At 51.0% G+C, this 12560-nt stretch overlaps 1 protein-coding gene and 1 long non-coding RNA gene across 2 annotated transcripts in view; one reads left to right on the top strand and one right to left on the bottom strand.

The window, feature by feature from the left end:
* Window positions 1–7692: 7692 nt before the first annotated feature.
* The window catches only part of Ruvbl1 (RuvB like AAA ATPase 1), a 35415-nt gene continuing 30547 nt past the window's right edge, over window positions 7693–12560 (bottom strand). Inside the window, exons 10-11 of the mRNA XM_005071143.4 lie at window positions 8795–8886; window positions 7693–8045 (exon numbers count right to left, since the gene is read on the bottom strand). Coding sequence (XP_005071200.1) covers window positions 7886–8045; window positions 8795–8886 — 252 coding nt within the window. The 3' untranslated portion in view covers window positions 7693–7885. The remainder of the gene's footprint in view (window positions 8046–8794; window positions 8887–12560) is intronic.
* LOC121136829 lies at window positions 8020–9216 on the top strand. The gene is made up of 2 exons (XR_005873987.1): window positions 8020–8158; window positions 8458–9216. It is a non-coding gene; the product is annotated as an uncharacterized LOC121136829 (long non-coding RNA).

The following is a 12560-nucleotide window of genomic DNA, read 5'->3' as shown; positions in this document are numbered from 1 at the left end:
ACCCATGCAAGTGGCAGGCCTTGTGCTCCGTACCCTCATCAGCCCAACTCGTGCTTCCCTAGTCACCCAGGGGACAGGGTGTTCTTGGGCAGGATTAAGAGAGTGTACACAGCAGGCTCACTGCCCTGTATGGCTTGGGAACACATGTTTTTTGTGTTGAGCCAGGCAGGCTCTCCCTTAGGACTGCTAGATGGGCAGGGATGAACCTGACTGCAGAAGCCTGGTGTCAGCATCATTGCTTGAGACTGCTCAGACACAGGTGGGCAGCCAGCCACAGAGCTGCAGAAGCCTAAGACAGGAACATGGCTGGAGGTGGTGGGGTCCAGGCAGCAGGTAACTGTTGGCTTCTAGAAAACCTCCCACTCTAGGAAGGGACTGAGCCTCTTGCTGTCTTGAGGCTACATCTGCGAGAGCCAGCCTGTCTGCAGGAATCAACAGCCCCTTACAACAGGAGTTTGACTTAACACACCAGGCTTGTCCTGTATCCAAGGCTCCTTTTCTCTGCTTGGCTGCTGGTGTCCTCCAGGCACCTCTGCTGGGACCTAGTTGGAACCACATAGACAGAGGGTCCAGGTCTACCCATATGACAGGCCCTAGGAGCACCAGGGAAAAGGGCCGGTGGGGCTGCCTGGGAAGGATTATTTAGATGAGGTTCACCTCCACGTACCTGTGAGGGAGTTTCTTTATCATGTTGAGGTAGGAAGGCCTACCCTAAATGAGGACATCACCATCTCATCGTCTGGGTCCTGGAGAAAGCTAGCTGAACAGGGGCAGCAATCCAACTATGGATGCAGTATGAGCAACTGCTTCAAACTTCTGCTGCCTCGACTTCCCTACCACAGTGGACTGAGCAAGAGTAAACCCTTATACTGCAATGAGACAAATAGTGAGCCAGGGTTCCTTGTGTTCCCAATAAAATTCCTATATTCTGCTCTCCTTCCTACTGCCTACCTCAGCCCAGCCTGCCCTGGCTGGATTGGATGACTGCCTCAGAAGAGTCTAAGGAAGACCAAGGAGCTGCATCTCTGTTCTGTGGGGTGGCTTGGGCCCTGGGGAAGAGCATGCTTCCTAGTGTTAGCAAAAACCCAGCCTGGGCTTCAACATTCACCAGGCTCTAGTCTCAACTGCCTCAAGAGCACCATTGCTGGCAGTGCCCACGTCACTGTGACAAAAACCTGGAATCAATTCATCTGATATTACATTGTACCAGCAAATGGCCTTATGGAGTGAACTCACACCCAAATAAAGCATTTCTACAGTGTCTACCTAGTCTGTTCCCCCTGACAGCCTCCTGTCTATCCTTCAAAGCCCATCTCAATAAGACATAAAAACACCCACAAATCATCAGAGGGGCAGGAAGCCAGACCTGATGGCACACCTGTAATCCCAGTGTTCACAAGGCTGAAGGGAGGATCAGGAGTTTGAGGCCAGCCTTGGCTACTGTCTCTACAGTGGTGTATGTGTGTGGGGAGCGGGGTGACAACATGTCCTCCATAAAGGAACCAGGACAGTCTGTGTACACTACATCAGAAAAATACCTTAAGATACTGTGGAGAAGAAACAAAAAGCAAAAATAGTTTCCATTATTGCTCATGGTTAGTGTAAGCATTTCGGATGGGATGGACAAGGATGGATTATGGCCAAAGAATACTGAGTATTACGGCACAGATAGAAAGGTATTGTGGCAATCGGGAGCCAAGGAATACCACGGGTCACAGTAAGCATAGCAGCTTATAGCCCTGCTTCTGGAAAAGGTTTCCCTAGTGTATTAGCTCTGCTCCAGCAGGAGAGGGTTTACAGTTGGGCTCCAGTCCCCAGGAAAGTGGAGTGTAACAGCTTTACTTCACCAGGGAAGGTTTCCCCAACGAAAAGTGCTACAGCCCTGCTCCGCTTACAGCCCTGTTCTGCACCATCCAGGGTCATCTCTGCTCCAGTCAAAGGTCTCACCCAAACCTCATTCAGGAGATTTATTGGAAGGGAAGAATCCAGGAGAGTGCCTGCTCTCTGCTAGAGTGACAGAGGACAGTCAGGCAGCCCAAACAGCCGGAAGCTGAAGGGTTTATATAGGGCTGCTTAGGGGCGGAGATTTCCATGGTGGGGATTGGTCAGATTTCAATCCCTGAGCTCAGAATGGCTAGATCTCCTGCTCAAGGATTGGTTGGTTTTCTGCACAGGTTTAGGGTCAGATTTGGCTCCGGTTTCAGGGTCAAAGTGTGTTTCTTTCTCTGGTCCTTTTTAGCCTTTTGGCTCTAATTTTAGGGCCAGGGTGTATTTCTTTCACTGGCTCTGATTCCAGGGACCAAGTGTGTTTCTTTGGTGCTGTTTTCAGGGTCAGGGTACATTTCTTTGGTTCTTGTTGTAGGGCCAAAGTGTGTTTCTTTGACTCTGCTCATGGTGTGTTTCTTTAACTGGCCCTTTTTCCTTACAGTTAGAGTAGGCAAGGAGCCTAGTGTGGTGGCACACATCTTCAATTCCATTGCTCCAGAAGTAGAGGCTGACCAGTCTTACTGAGTTCCAGGTCAGCCTGGGCTACATATACTACACAGTGAGACTCTGTACACACACACACACACACACACACACACACACACACACGGAGGGGGAGGATGACAATGGGCAAGAAGGGTACAACTGCATCAGGAAAGGTCTGACAATCCCTTCATAACTAAGTGTGCATGACCTTTACCCAATTCTTATATGCATGGGTGTGGTGGTTGAAATAAAATGGCCCCCAAAGGGAGTGGCACCGTCAGGTATGGCCTTGTTGGAGGAAGTGTGTTACTATGGGGCAGGCTTTGAGGTCTCTTTTGCTCAAGCTTTCCCCATTGTGACTGTCAGTTGACTTCCTGTTGTCTTCTGGTCAAGATGTCGCTCTCAGTTCCAGCACCATGTCTGCTGGCATACTGCCATACTCCCGGGCACAATGGTTCCCACCATGATCATAATGTACCAAACCTCTAAAACTGTAAGCAAGCCATCCCAATTAACTGTTTTCTTTATAAGAGTTGCCATGGTTGCTGTCTCTTCACAGCAAGAAAATCTTTAACTTAGACAATGGGAAATGGGAGAGCCCAACCAACCACCATGCAGTCACGTGGTAAGTAGATGGTGCATACTGCTCTGAATGAAAAGAGCCAACTCAGGCCAGGTGGTGGTGGCGCACACCTTTAATCCCAACACTTGGTGAGGCAGGTGGATCTCCGTGAGTTCAACGCCAGCCTGCTCTACAAAGCAAGTTCCAGGACAGGCTCCAAAAGCGATACAGAGAAAACCTGTCTTGAAAAACAAAACAAACAAAAAAGCCAACTAACAAGAGAGGAGCCCTTCCAGCCACAGCACTCATGTGGGCCAGAAAGTTTGTCTTAGGGTTTCTGTTGCTGTGAAGAGACACCATGACCATGACAACTTTTTTTTTCTTCTTAAGATGGATTTATTATATATACAGTATTCTGTCTGCATCCAGAAAAGAGCACCAGATCTCATTCTAAATGGTTGTGAGACACCATGTGGTTGCTGGGAATTGAACTCAGGACCTCTGGAAGAGCAACCAGTGCTCTTAACCTCTGAGCCATCTCTCCAGCCCCCCATGCTAATTCTTATAAAGAAAAACATTTGAGGTGGTGGCTTACAGTTTCAGAGGTGGGGAACATGGTGGCTAGGAGTGTGGCTGTGTGCAGGCAGAGGTGGTGCTGGAGGATTCTACATCTTGATAGGCAGGCAACAGGAAGCGATCTGGCTCACTGGGTGTGGCTTGAGCACATATGAGCCCTCAAAGCCCGCCTCCACAATGACACACTTCCTCCAACAAGACCACACCTACTCTACATCTCCTAATGATGCCACTCCCTTTGGGGGCCATTTTCTTTCAAACCACCACACAGCGGTTGTTCAAGACTCCTCCAAGAAAAACTGCCTCCATCTTCAGGAGTTTGGCTGGACCTGCTGGATAAAGATCATCACAGATGGGCTTGTTGACTATTGGCCTTACCTCTTCCAAGGGGCCAGGGAAGGTCATGCAACCCTCATCTGAATAATCAGCCACCCCTCCCAACCAGTTGTACGTAATCTTGCCCTAATCCTACCAAGGTGGCCTTGGGAGCTCTGAGAGGCACTAGAGGACGTAGGTGGGAAGAGGGAAGAGGGTTCCATCAGCCATGGGATTGATGGGGGAGGTTACCATCCCGCTGAGTGCACATTTCCAGTGTGGCTGCTTTAAGGTCACCTACACCCCTGCTTATGACCCCCTACCCTTTGCTCTGTAAGACCAATAAATCCACAGTCTTTGGTGGACTTTAGTTTGTGGATGGGATCCTAGGAGGAAGTGGGTAGACATCATTCTCCCCAAGGGAAGGGATTTTAGCAACAGCCCAGTGCTGGTTTGCTTTTGTGTGGGTGAGGAGAGGGAGTAGGGTGCTCATGGAATTTTCTAGTGAATAACCTCCTTCATAGGGTTTAGGTAGAGTTCCTTTGTCAGAGCTCACAATGGCCCACTTATGGCTTTCGGATTTTATTGTATGAAGCTTTAAAAGAGAATACAAGCAAATCTGAAACTCTAGCAAGGACAGGAATTCCTACATCACTCGGGATGAGGGAACAAGGTCTGCCACTGTGAAATGCAAAGGATGCTGGACCTGGGATGGACAGCACCTTCCTTCCCTATTCTCTTCCATCTCCAGCTCAGTAGGAAATGGGCTATGAATGTTGAAATGGCTTGCACAGAGGGAACGGGGTGGAACACACCATCACCGCATACCCCTTCTGCACCAATTGGTCCAGCTTCTGCACCAATTCAGAATTACCACGAAATTATCCCTTCAAAAACGGATCGGGGTGTGGATGGGGCACACTTTAATCCCAGCGGAGGAATCTCTGTGAGGTGGAGGCCACCTGGTCTACATGGAGAGTTCTAGGTCAGCCAAGCTTTCATGGTGAGACCCTGCCATAGATAGATGGACGGACGGATGAGAGAGGAGAGAGGGAGTATGTCTCCTTTTATTCACTGAAAATTAAAGCCAGCTCTATTCTTTCCACAACTGGTTCTCCCACAGGTTTCCTCTGCTACCCAGAGGCTGCGTGCGCGGCCACTCGGGGGCGCTTCAGGCCGCGCCATTCAGGGTCCGCGAGCCTTTGCAAGGCCCTGGACCGTACCTCCCGCCCGCGTCCCCATTAATCACGCGTGCTGACGGCGCTGACCCGCGCGCGGGCGGCGTGACGGCGCCGGTGACGGCGGGTGACGGAGCGGGCAATCGGCGGGCGCGCATCGGCCCATCTTATCGCGCCGGCCCAGCCTTCGCCCGCCGCGCGCCGCCCATTGATCGCGCGGGCCGGGGCCGGGGGTCAGCGCGGACGCTCGGCCTGACAGCCACATCCATCGCGCTGACGGCCGCACGCGCGCCTCGCCCGGCCATTAATCACCGTGCAGAGCCGACTGACGGGGAGGGCGACAGGGCCAGCGGGCGACTGCCAGCCCTGCCAGCCCGCATTTCCCACTGTCGGGCCCTGCTGCGGGTCATCCGCATCATCCCCAGGTCACTTGCAACCTAGGATGGGAGGACAGTGTGTATCTCTCAGGGTCCCAAGGGAGAGCAGGCTTGTTTGGCTGAGACTAGGCCATACCATAGCTCCCTTCTAGGGGCTGAAAGGCCGGTTTCTGCAAACTGGAGACCAACCAGGACTGCATCCAAATGCGGAGGGCCGTACCTAAGCTTGTGCCTGTTTCACAAACTCTGACCTCCCCTAGCAGCAAGAGCCAAGAACTGAGAATTCTCTGAATCCTGGTCACATAGTGCCTGTGGCCTCAGGGTCGGCTTGGCTGCGGCTCCTCCCTCAAAGGCAGGACCTTTTCAGAAGTGGCTAGCTGCCCAATCAGGGCAGGTTCAGGGTCAGGGAGCTAGAGGTCTACAGGGTGTACTCTCACCCTCTACCTGCAACTCCGTTTTAACGAAGACTTGCTGATCCACCACTTTTTGGTGTGAGAAAGCAAGTTCTGTTCCTTCTTAAAACCCGAATATTCTCTGAATCAGCCGAGGGTTGGATGCAACCCGAAGAGGTGAGGTGTCTGCAAAAGCTAAGGACAAGGATTTGCCTGGAGGTGACTTGGGAGCCTGCACTGCAGCGGGGATGAAGAGCAGAGGCTTACTCAGCCGCCAAGTAGCTCAGCTGGGACAGTGGCTACCTCCTGTGACCAGCCCCCATCCTGCCTGACTTTGATATTACAACAATTTTTCAAGCTGGAGCTGAACTAGTGGGAAAAATGGGACTGCTGTAATTGTTGTTAGATTGTGTGTCAGCCTGATAAGATGTAACAAATACTTTCTCCCCACCAGGGTCTGCTGCCCGCCTGGGAATGGATGGAGAAACTTCTCACAGTCTCCGAGGGATGGGCCATAAAAACTTCGCCTGTAAGATTAATGTAATAATCACAGGCCTGGCTGGGGAAAAGGGAGGAAAATTAAAATAACCAAACCTTGCCACCTAGCCAGACCATCTCCCTCCTATCAGAGCACTGTCCCCCTCCTCAGGCACTATCACTGCCCAGATGAGGGAAGAGTGACCAGATCCAGGAGCTGTGGCTGGGAAGAATAAGCCCACGACCCTAATTCTCACTGTGCCAAGTGGCTGTACAAGAACATCCCCAACCCGCCACTACTGCCACTGCTCCTCTCCTGTCAGGTGCTATGAAGGTTTAGATGAGCAGTCACCCACCTCAGTCTACCCTGCAGCCTCACCTGCTCAAGGTCAGACCCTCGGCTACTGCGGGGTATGACGTCTAGACATACAGTTCCCAGATTAAGCATGAGCCAGGCTGACCTCAAATCTAGCTTCTGTCTGCGGCTATCTGGGCAGGTGACTGGCCTCAACACCATGTCCTCATGAGGACAAAATGATGTTACACCAAGAATGGTGACACTTATAATTCCAGCACTCAGGAAGCAGAGGCAGGAGGATTGCCTCAAACTCAAAATCAGTCTTGTTTACATAGCAAGATTATCTCAAGACAAGGTACCCAGTGTACAAACTAACCACCTATGAGTTCACACTGATGCCTTACTAAACAGGTAAGCAGACTTCCAAACCGTGGCTAACACGCAGTCCTGGAAAACTGTAAGTCCTGTTCCAAACCTTACGTGTGGTCGGCACAGAGCCATTTCACTCAAGAGCCCAGCACGGACAGGGAACATGAACAAGGTCCCAGACATGGCAGCCTTGGCCAGGTGCTGAGGGGGTCACAGTGTTTAAGTGTCCTACTGAAAGTACCTGCCAAGATGGGCGGTAGACTTGTGTGGCTCTCAGTGATTCAACGGTCACCCTGGTACTGTCCAGGTCATCAGAAGAGAGATGTCTGGGAATCTCACAGCCCAGAGCCTGAGAGGAAGATGGGGTATAACATCCCAACACTGCTCTCAACACTCACTGACAATGTGCTGTGCCCTGGCAACTGCGCTGACGCCACAGTAACTACAAATCTAAACTGGCCCTGCACTTTCTGTGTATGTGTTATACATAAGTAACCTTGCTTTGTGCTGGGGATAGAATTTAGAGCCCCCCATAGTAACTCCAGCTCCAGGGGCTCTGATGCCTTCTTTTGCCAGTCACAGGTACCTGCAAGTTTGTGTGGGTGTACATGTACACACACACACACACACACACACACACACACACAGTATAAGCACAAAAACCTAAAAAGAGAAGTATCATCAAAATAGCCTATTCAGTTTTATTAGAAAACAAGCCAGGTGGGAAGGGGTTCCTTCCAAGCAGCCATGGAGGTTTGTAACTTAGAAAGAATGTTTCCACGGAGTCAGCAACACTGCAAAGCATGCTTGACTCAAGGCCCTGTCCACGGTGTGAGGTCTGTCCTCTGGGTGCACCTCCCAGCCCAATGTTACTTCATGTACTTGTCCTGCTGGTCAGCCAGAATCTTGGCAGAGGACTTGGCATCATAGAAGAGCTCGCTGATCTCCTCCACATGCTCCTTCTCAATGCTGTCCTTCCCGTTGATCTTTGCCAGCAGGTTGGCTGGGGTCAGCAGCTGCACCGAATACCTACAGCAGACAGCACAGTGTGAACATGGGGCCACTGAAGGGAGCCCAAAGTCAGCAGGCAGCATGGGCACTGCTGGCATTGGCTTCAGCGGTCTAGCTGCAGGGACTCCAAGGTGAGGACGGCAAAGGAGAATCACTGCCCATCACAACTGAGACGGGGTATATGTGTGTGTGTATGTGTGTGTGTGCGTGTGTGTGTGTCACGTGCTCTTCTCACATCTGCAAAGGAAGTGACTCCATCTCTGTTGATAGACTAACACTTTGATGCACACACACCCGGGCAGGACAGACAGTATTTAGATGGGGGACTGTTAACATGCAAGGCAACTGAAAGCTCATGTGAGCCCAAGACATGAAAACTCAGTTACTGAACGTTCAATCAAACATGTGACAATTTCTCCCTTTATTTCAGGAACAAGATCAGCACACTCAAGGGAAACAAGGAGGGCTCAGGGTCTGAAGACCTATTGTCTATCTTCTCCAGTCACTGCCTTTGAGCCCTGGCAGAACAGCCTGGAGAACACTGATCCCCTGGGCTGCTGCCACCAGATACCTGGAGTACACCCAGGGTAAGGATGATGGGGGCAGGCCCTGCTCTACTGGGAAACTGGAAGAGAATGGTGTGAGCTCTGCTGGAGCTTGCTGAAGACTGGGTTCTAACTCATTTCTAGATCCTTAGCACTCTAAACGTAGTGCCTGGAAAATGCCCTTGACACAGTAGAAGGGCTCCAACTGCCTGGCGTACATACCTCAGTGTGGTCTTGGTGCCAATCTCCCCCAAGTGGTTAAGCGCCTCCTCGCTGATGTTGATGCCTTCTGTCTGGGCTCGGATCTTAATGATCTTTGAAGAAAAAAAAATCATGGTTAAGTGTTTCATCTGTGTTCATTGTCTGACCTGCTGATGGCCACCAGCACTGCTGGTCTGCATCTCTGGGGATAACATGCCCTAGCCACAGTCCACCTGGATGACATCACAGCCAGGGGTACCCCCATGTCCAATGGAGCCCTCTCCACTGTCATAGAGAACTTAGGGCCACCCCTAGCTTTGCCCTCAAGGCTTCAACATCTCCTGGCAGCTTGGGCACTATCATCTAGGAGCACTCAAGCAAGAGAACATTTTTTATGTGCTTGATAAATTCCATGGTTAAATAAATCAAAAAAGTTACTTTAAGAGATTTACCAGCCCTCCTAACATCGCAGAGATATCTAATCTATCAAGAGCCTAATGCTTGTTGCACTGAGTATCCTGGGAGGCTGAAGGGGTGGCTAGCAGGCGGTGAGATGCTGCAGCGGTGGCACGGGGTCCCACGGGCACAGCAGCACTGAGTGATAAGGGCCAGCGGGATAATGATGTTGTGTGTTGCGGGGCCGAGATAACTCGAGGACTTGGAGCCTCATATAATACAGGAATTTTTCACTCTGGCAGCTTCGTAAACAAGATATCAAGAAGCCGTTGTTTAAATTAAAGCCATAAAAACAGCCAGAGTAGAGGCACAGGAACTGGAAGACACTGAGTCCTAGCTCCAGGCTCCGGAGAGAGAAAAGGAGAGTGGAGGCTTGAGATGGCTGAGTCTGACAACTCAGGACTCTGCTGGGGTCAGCAGTCATCAGCTGCCTGTCACTGTAAGCAGCCTGGAGCTCATGGCAGCAGGCTGGCATGCATTCCTAAGAGGTGGCCACTTCACTGACCACCACTGCCTCTATTCAGATAAGGCTGTAAGGAGTATTGGGGGAACCTCTTAACTGATTCACACATGTCCCAAACACTACAGAGGCCTCAAACATATGTGCAGTGCTCCTCAGGGGTCAGTGATCATCTACACAGGCTATCCGGTCCAACAGCAAAGGGACCCAAGGTAGTCAGCAGATGGGTTCAAGGGCTGTGGAAGGAAAGCTAGAAAGGATGTCCCCTGCTCTGCTCCATCAGCCAGCTGTGTGACTTAAGGACTCGTGACCAACAGCTGGACAAGGAAGACCTTAGGCCAACCGCACAAACGGCTGCTCAGGAATCTTCTGGAACTACAAGAGGGACTGGGGATTATGTACATCAGGGCAGGGCATGTTCTCAGCATGCCCAGGGTCCTAGGTCCCATCCCCAGTGCAGCCAACTCCAGAGGCTGGCCAAGGGGAGGGCTGAGGATAGTCAGTAATGCTGGGCTGGCCCTCCCCTCAGCTGGATCTGTGACTTGGCTTCCTTCCACAATGCCACTGATATCTGCTCTCACTGTCTCTAGAACAGACCAGAGCAATCATGGGAGCGTCTACCTCAGCAGCTTGGAAACAGGCAGCTCATGAATGAGATCTTTAATCATTTAATAACCTGCAGGGGTGTTTGTGAGGGTGTCAGCACTAGTGGCACTTGGCACATGTTAAGTTGAGCTTGTCTATGTAAAACCTGCCTTAACTCCAGCAAAAGGCTGAGGGGATCCCTGAAGTCACCAAGACCAAAGCAAGACCCAGACAGGCAGCCACTGAGAGAAGACCAGAGACTGGCCTGAGCAGGCCTGTCGGTCACAGCTCCAGTATGAGGGGAGACTCCAGAGCAGCTTCGCCTGGAGCTCCAGGTGAGCTACACTGGAGGAGGCCCCAGCTCCCCGACTTAGTTATCACAGAGCTGCTGTCAAAGACCCTACAGGCTGACTATGAGGTAGCTGTGGATACTGGTGCCCTGTTTCTACCCCTATCTCACAGAATGCATATGATAGTTGTGCAAAGCAAGGAGAGACAGTCTTCTTTGTTACCATCTCAACGAAGGGACAATGTCTCAAAACCAAAGGTAGGTCTCCCATTTACCGGAGAAGGTACTGTTCTAATCTGTGATAAAACACTGACCAAGCCGGGTGGTGTCGGCGCACGCCTTTAATCCCAGCACCCGGGAGGCAGAGGTAGACGGATCTCTGTGAGTTCGTGGCCGGGCTGGACCAACAGCCTCCAAAACAATACAGAGAAACCCTGTCTCGTAAAACCAAAAAAAAAAAAAAAAAAAAAAAACCAAAACCAAAAAAAAAAAAACACTGACCAAAGGAACTTGGGGAGGAAAGGTCTACCACGTCTCACAGACTAACAGATCATCCAGGGAAGCCAGGGTACGACCTCGAGCGGGAATCTGGAGGTGGGAACTAAGGAGAGATACGGAGGAGTGTTGCTTACTGGTGGCTCCCAGGCTCATGTGCAGCTAGTTTCTTTAGTTTCTTATGTAACCCAGGTCTACCTAGAAATGCCTAGGTAATGACCATTTCAAGACACAGGGACCAGGGGGAGGAAATCAAGCCACTGGGAATATGCCTTTTTTTTTTTTTTTTTTTTGGTTTTTGGAGACAGGGTTTCTCTGTGGCTTTGGAGGCTGTCCTGAAACTCGCTCTGTAGACCAGGCTGGTCTCGAACTCACAGAGATCCGCCTCCCTCTGCCTCCCGAGTGCTGGGATTAAAGGTGTGCGCTGCCGCCACCGCCACCCCCCACCCTCACCCCCTCACCCCCCCCCCCGCCCCCCACCCCCCAACCCTCACCTCCCCACCCCCCCACCCCACCCCCGGCTGGGAATGTGCCTTTTAAGAAGGAACCAGGACCGAGAACCTCTCCGATCTTCCTTTGTTTATATGTTCCTTTGCTCTATGTTCCTTTCATGACTCGCTATTCAGCTATAGGTTCAAAGCAACAGGGCCAACTGACAAACTAAAGCACTGAAACCATGGTCCAAAATACGCCTTTCCTTATTAGGTTGACTATCTCAGACTATCGCATAACTGAAAGAGACTGACACAAGGGCCATGGAGATAACCTCCTAAGTAAGGCACACAAGTGGTACTGTGAACTGTAACAGTTGGTCATGCAGGTGCCAGATTTGCTGGTGTGTCACCATGAGCACCCGAATGCCATCAATGAGAAACACTGACAGGCCACACTGCACAAGCCACAGGAGAACACATAGTTCAGAGTGTGTCCTCAAGGGAAGAGCCACACCCTTTGAATGCTCCAGGCATCTGGTCCCGCCCTTGCCACTAAAAGGCTTTATAACCCCGAGGCAACTGTTTAAGCTAACTTTAGGATTCTCATGTGTCTAGGTTTTTGTTTTTTTAAAGGCTAGCCTAGCCTCCAACTCACTATGTAGCTAAGGAGGATCCTCCCATCTGCATGTCTCAAGTGCTGGAATTACAGGCAAGCTTCACCAGGCCCAGTTTATATGGTTCTGGAGACCAAAACCAGGGCTTTGTGCATCCAGAAAAGTTCTACAAACAAGCTACAGCCCCAGAATGGTGGTGTTTGCTTGTTTCCTTTTTGTTGTTGTTTTTTCTGAGACAGGGTTTCCCTGTGTAACCACCCCAGCTGTCCTGGAACTCTAGACCAAGCTCACAGAGATCCCCCTGCCTTTGCTGGGATTAAAGGTGTGTGCCACCACCATCCAGCTCTTGTTTCCTTTTGAGACAGGATCTTACTATGCCTCCAATTTGTGATCCTCCTGCCTCATCCTCCTGAGTGCTGGAATTGCAGGTATGCATTACCATATCAGACAACTA

This window comes from Mesocricetus auratus, unplaced genomic scaffold, assembly GCF_017639785.1.
Source record: "Mesocricetus auratus isolate SY011 unplaced genomic scaffold, BCM_Maur_2.0 Super-Scaffold_100676, whole genome shotgun sequence".
NCBI lineage: Eukaryota > Metazoa > Chordata > Mammalia > Rodentia > Cricetidae > Mesocricetus > Mesocricetus auratus.
Note: the sequence above shows the minus strand (reverse complement) of the source record. Positions and strands in the feature narration are given on the sequence as shown.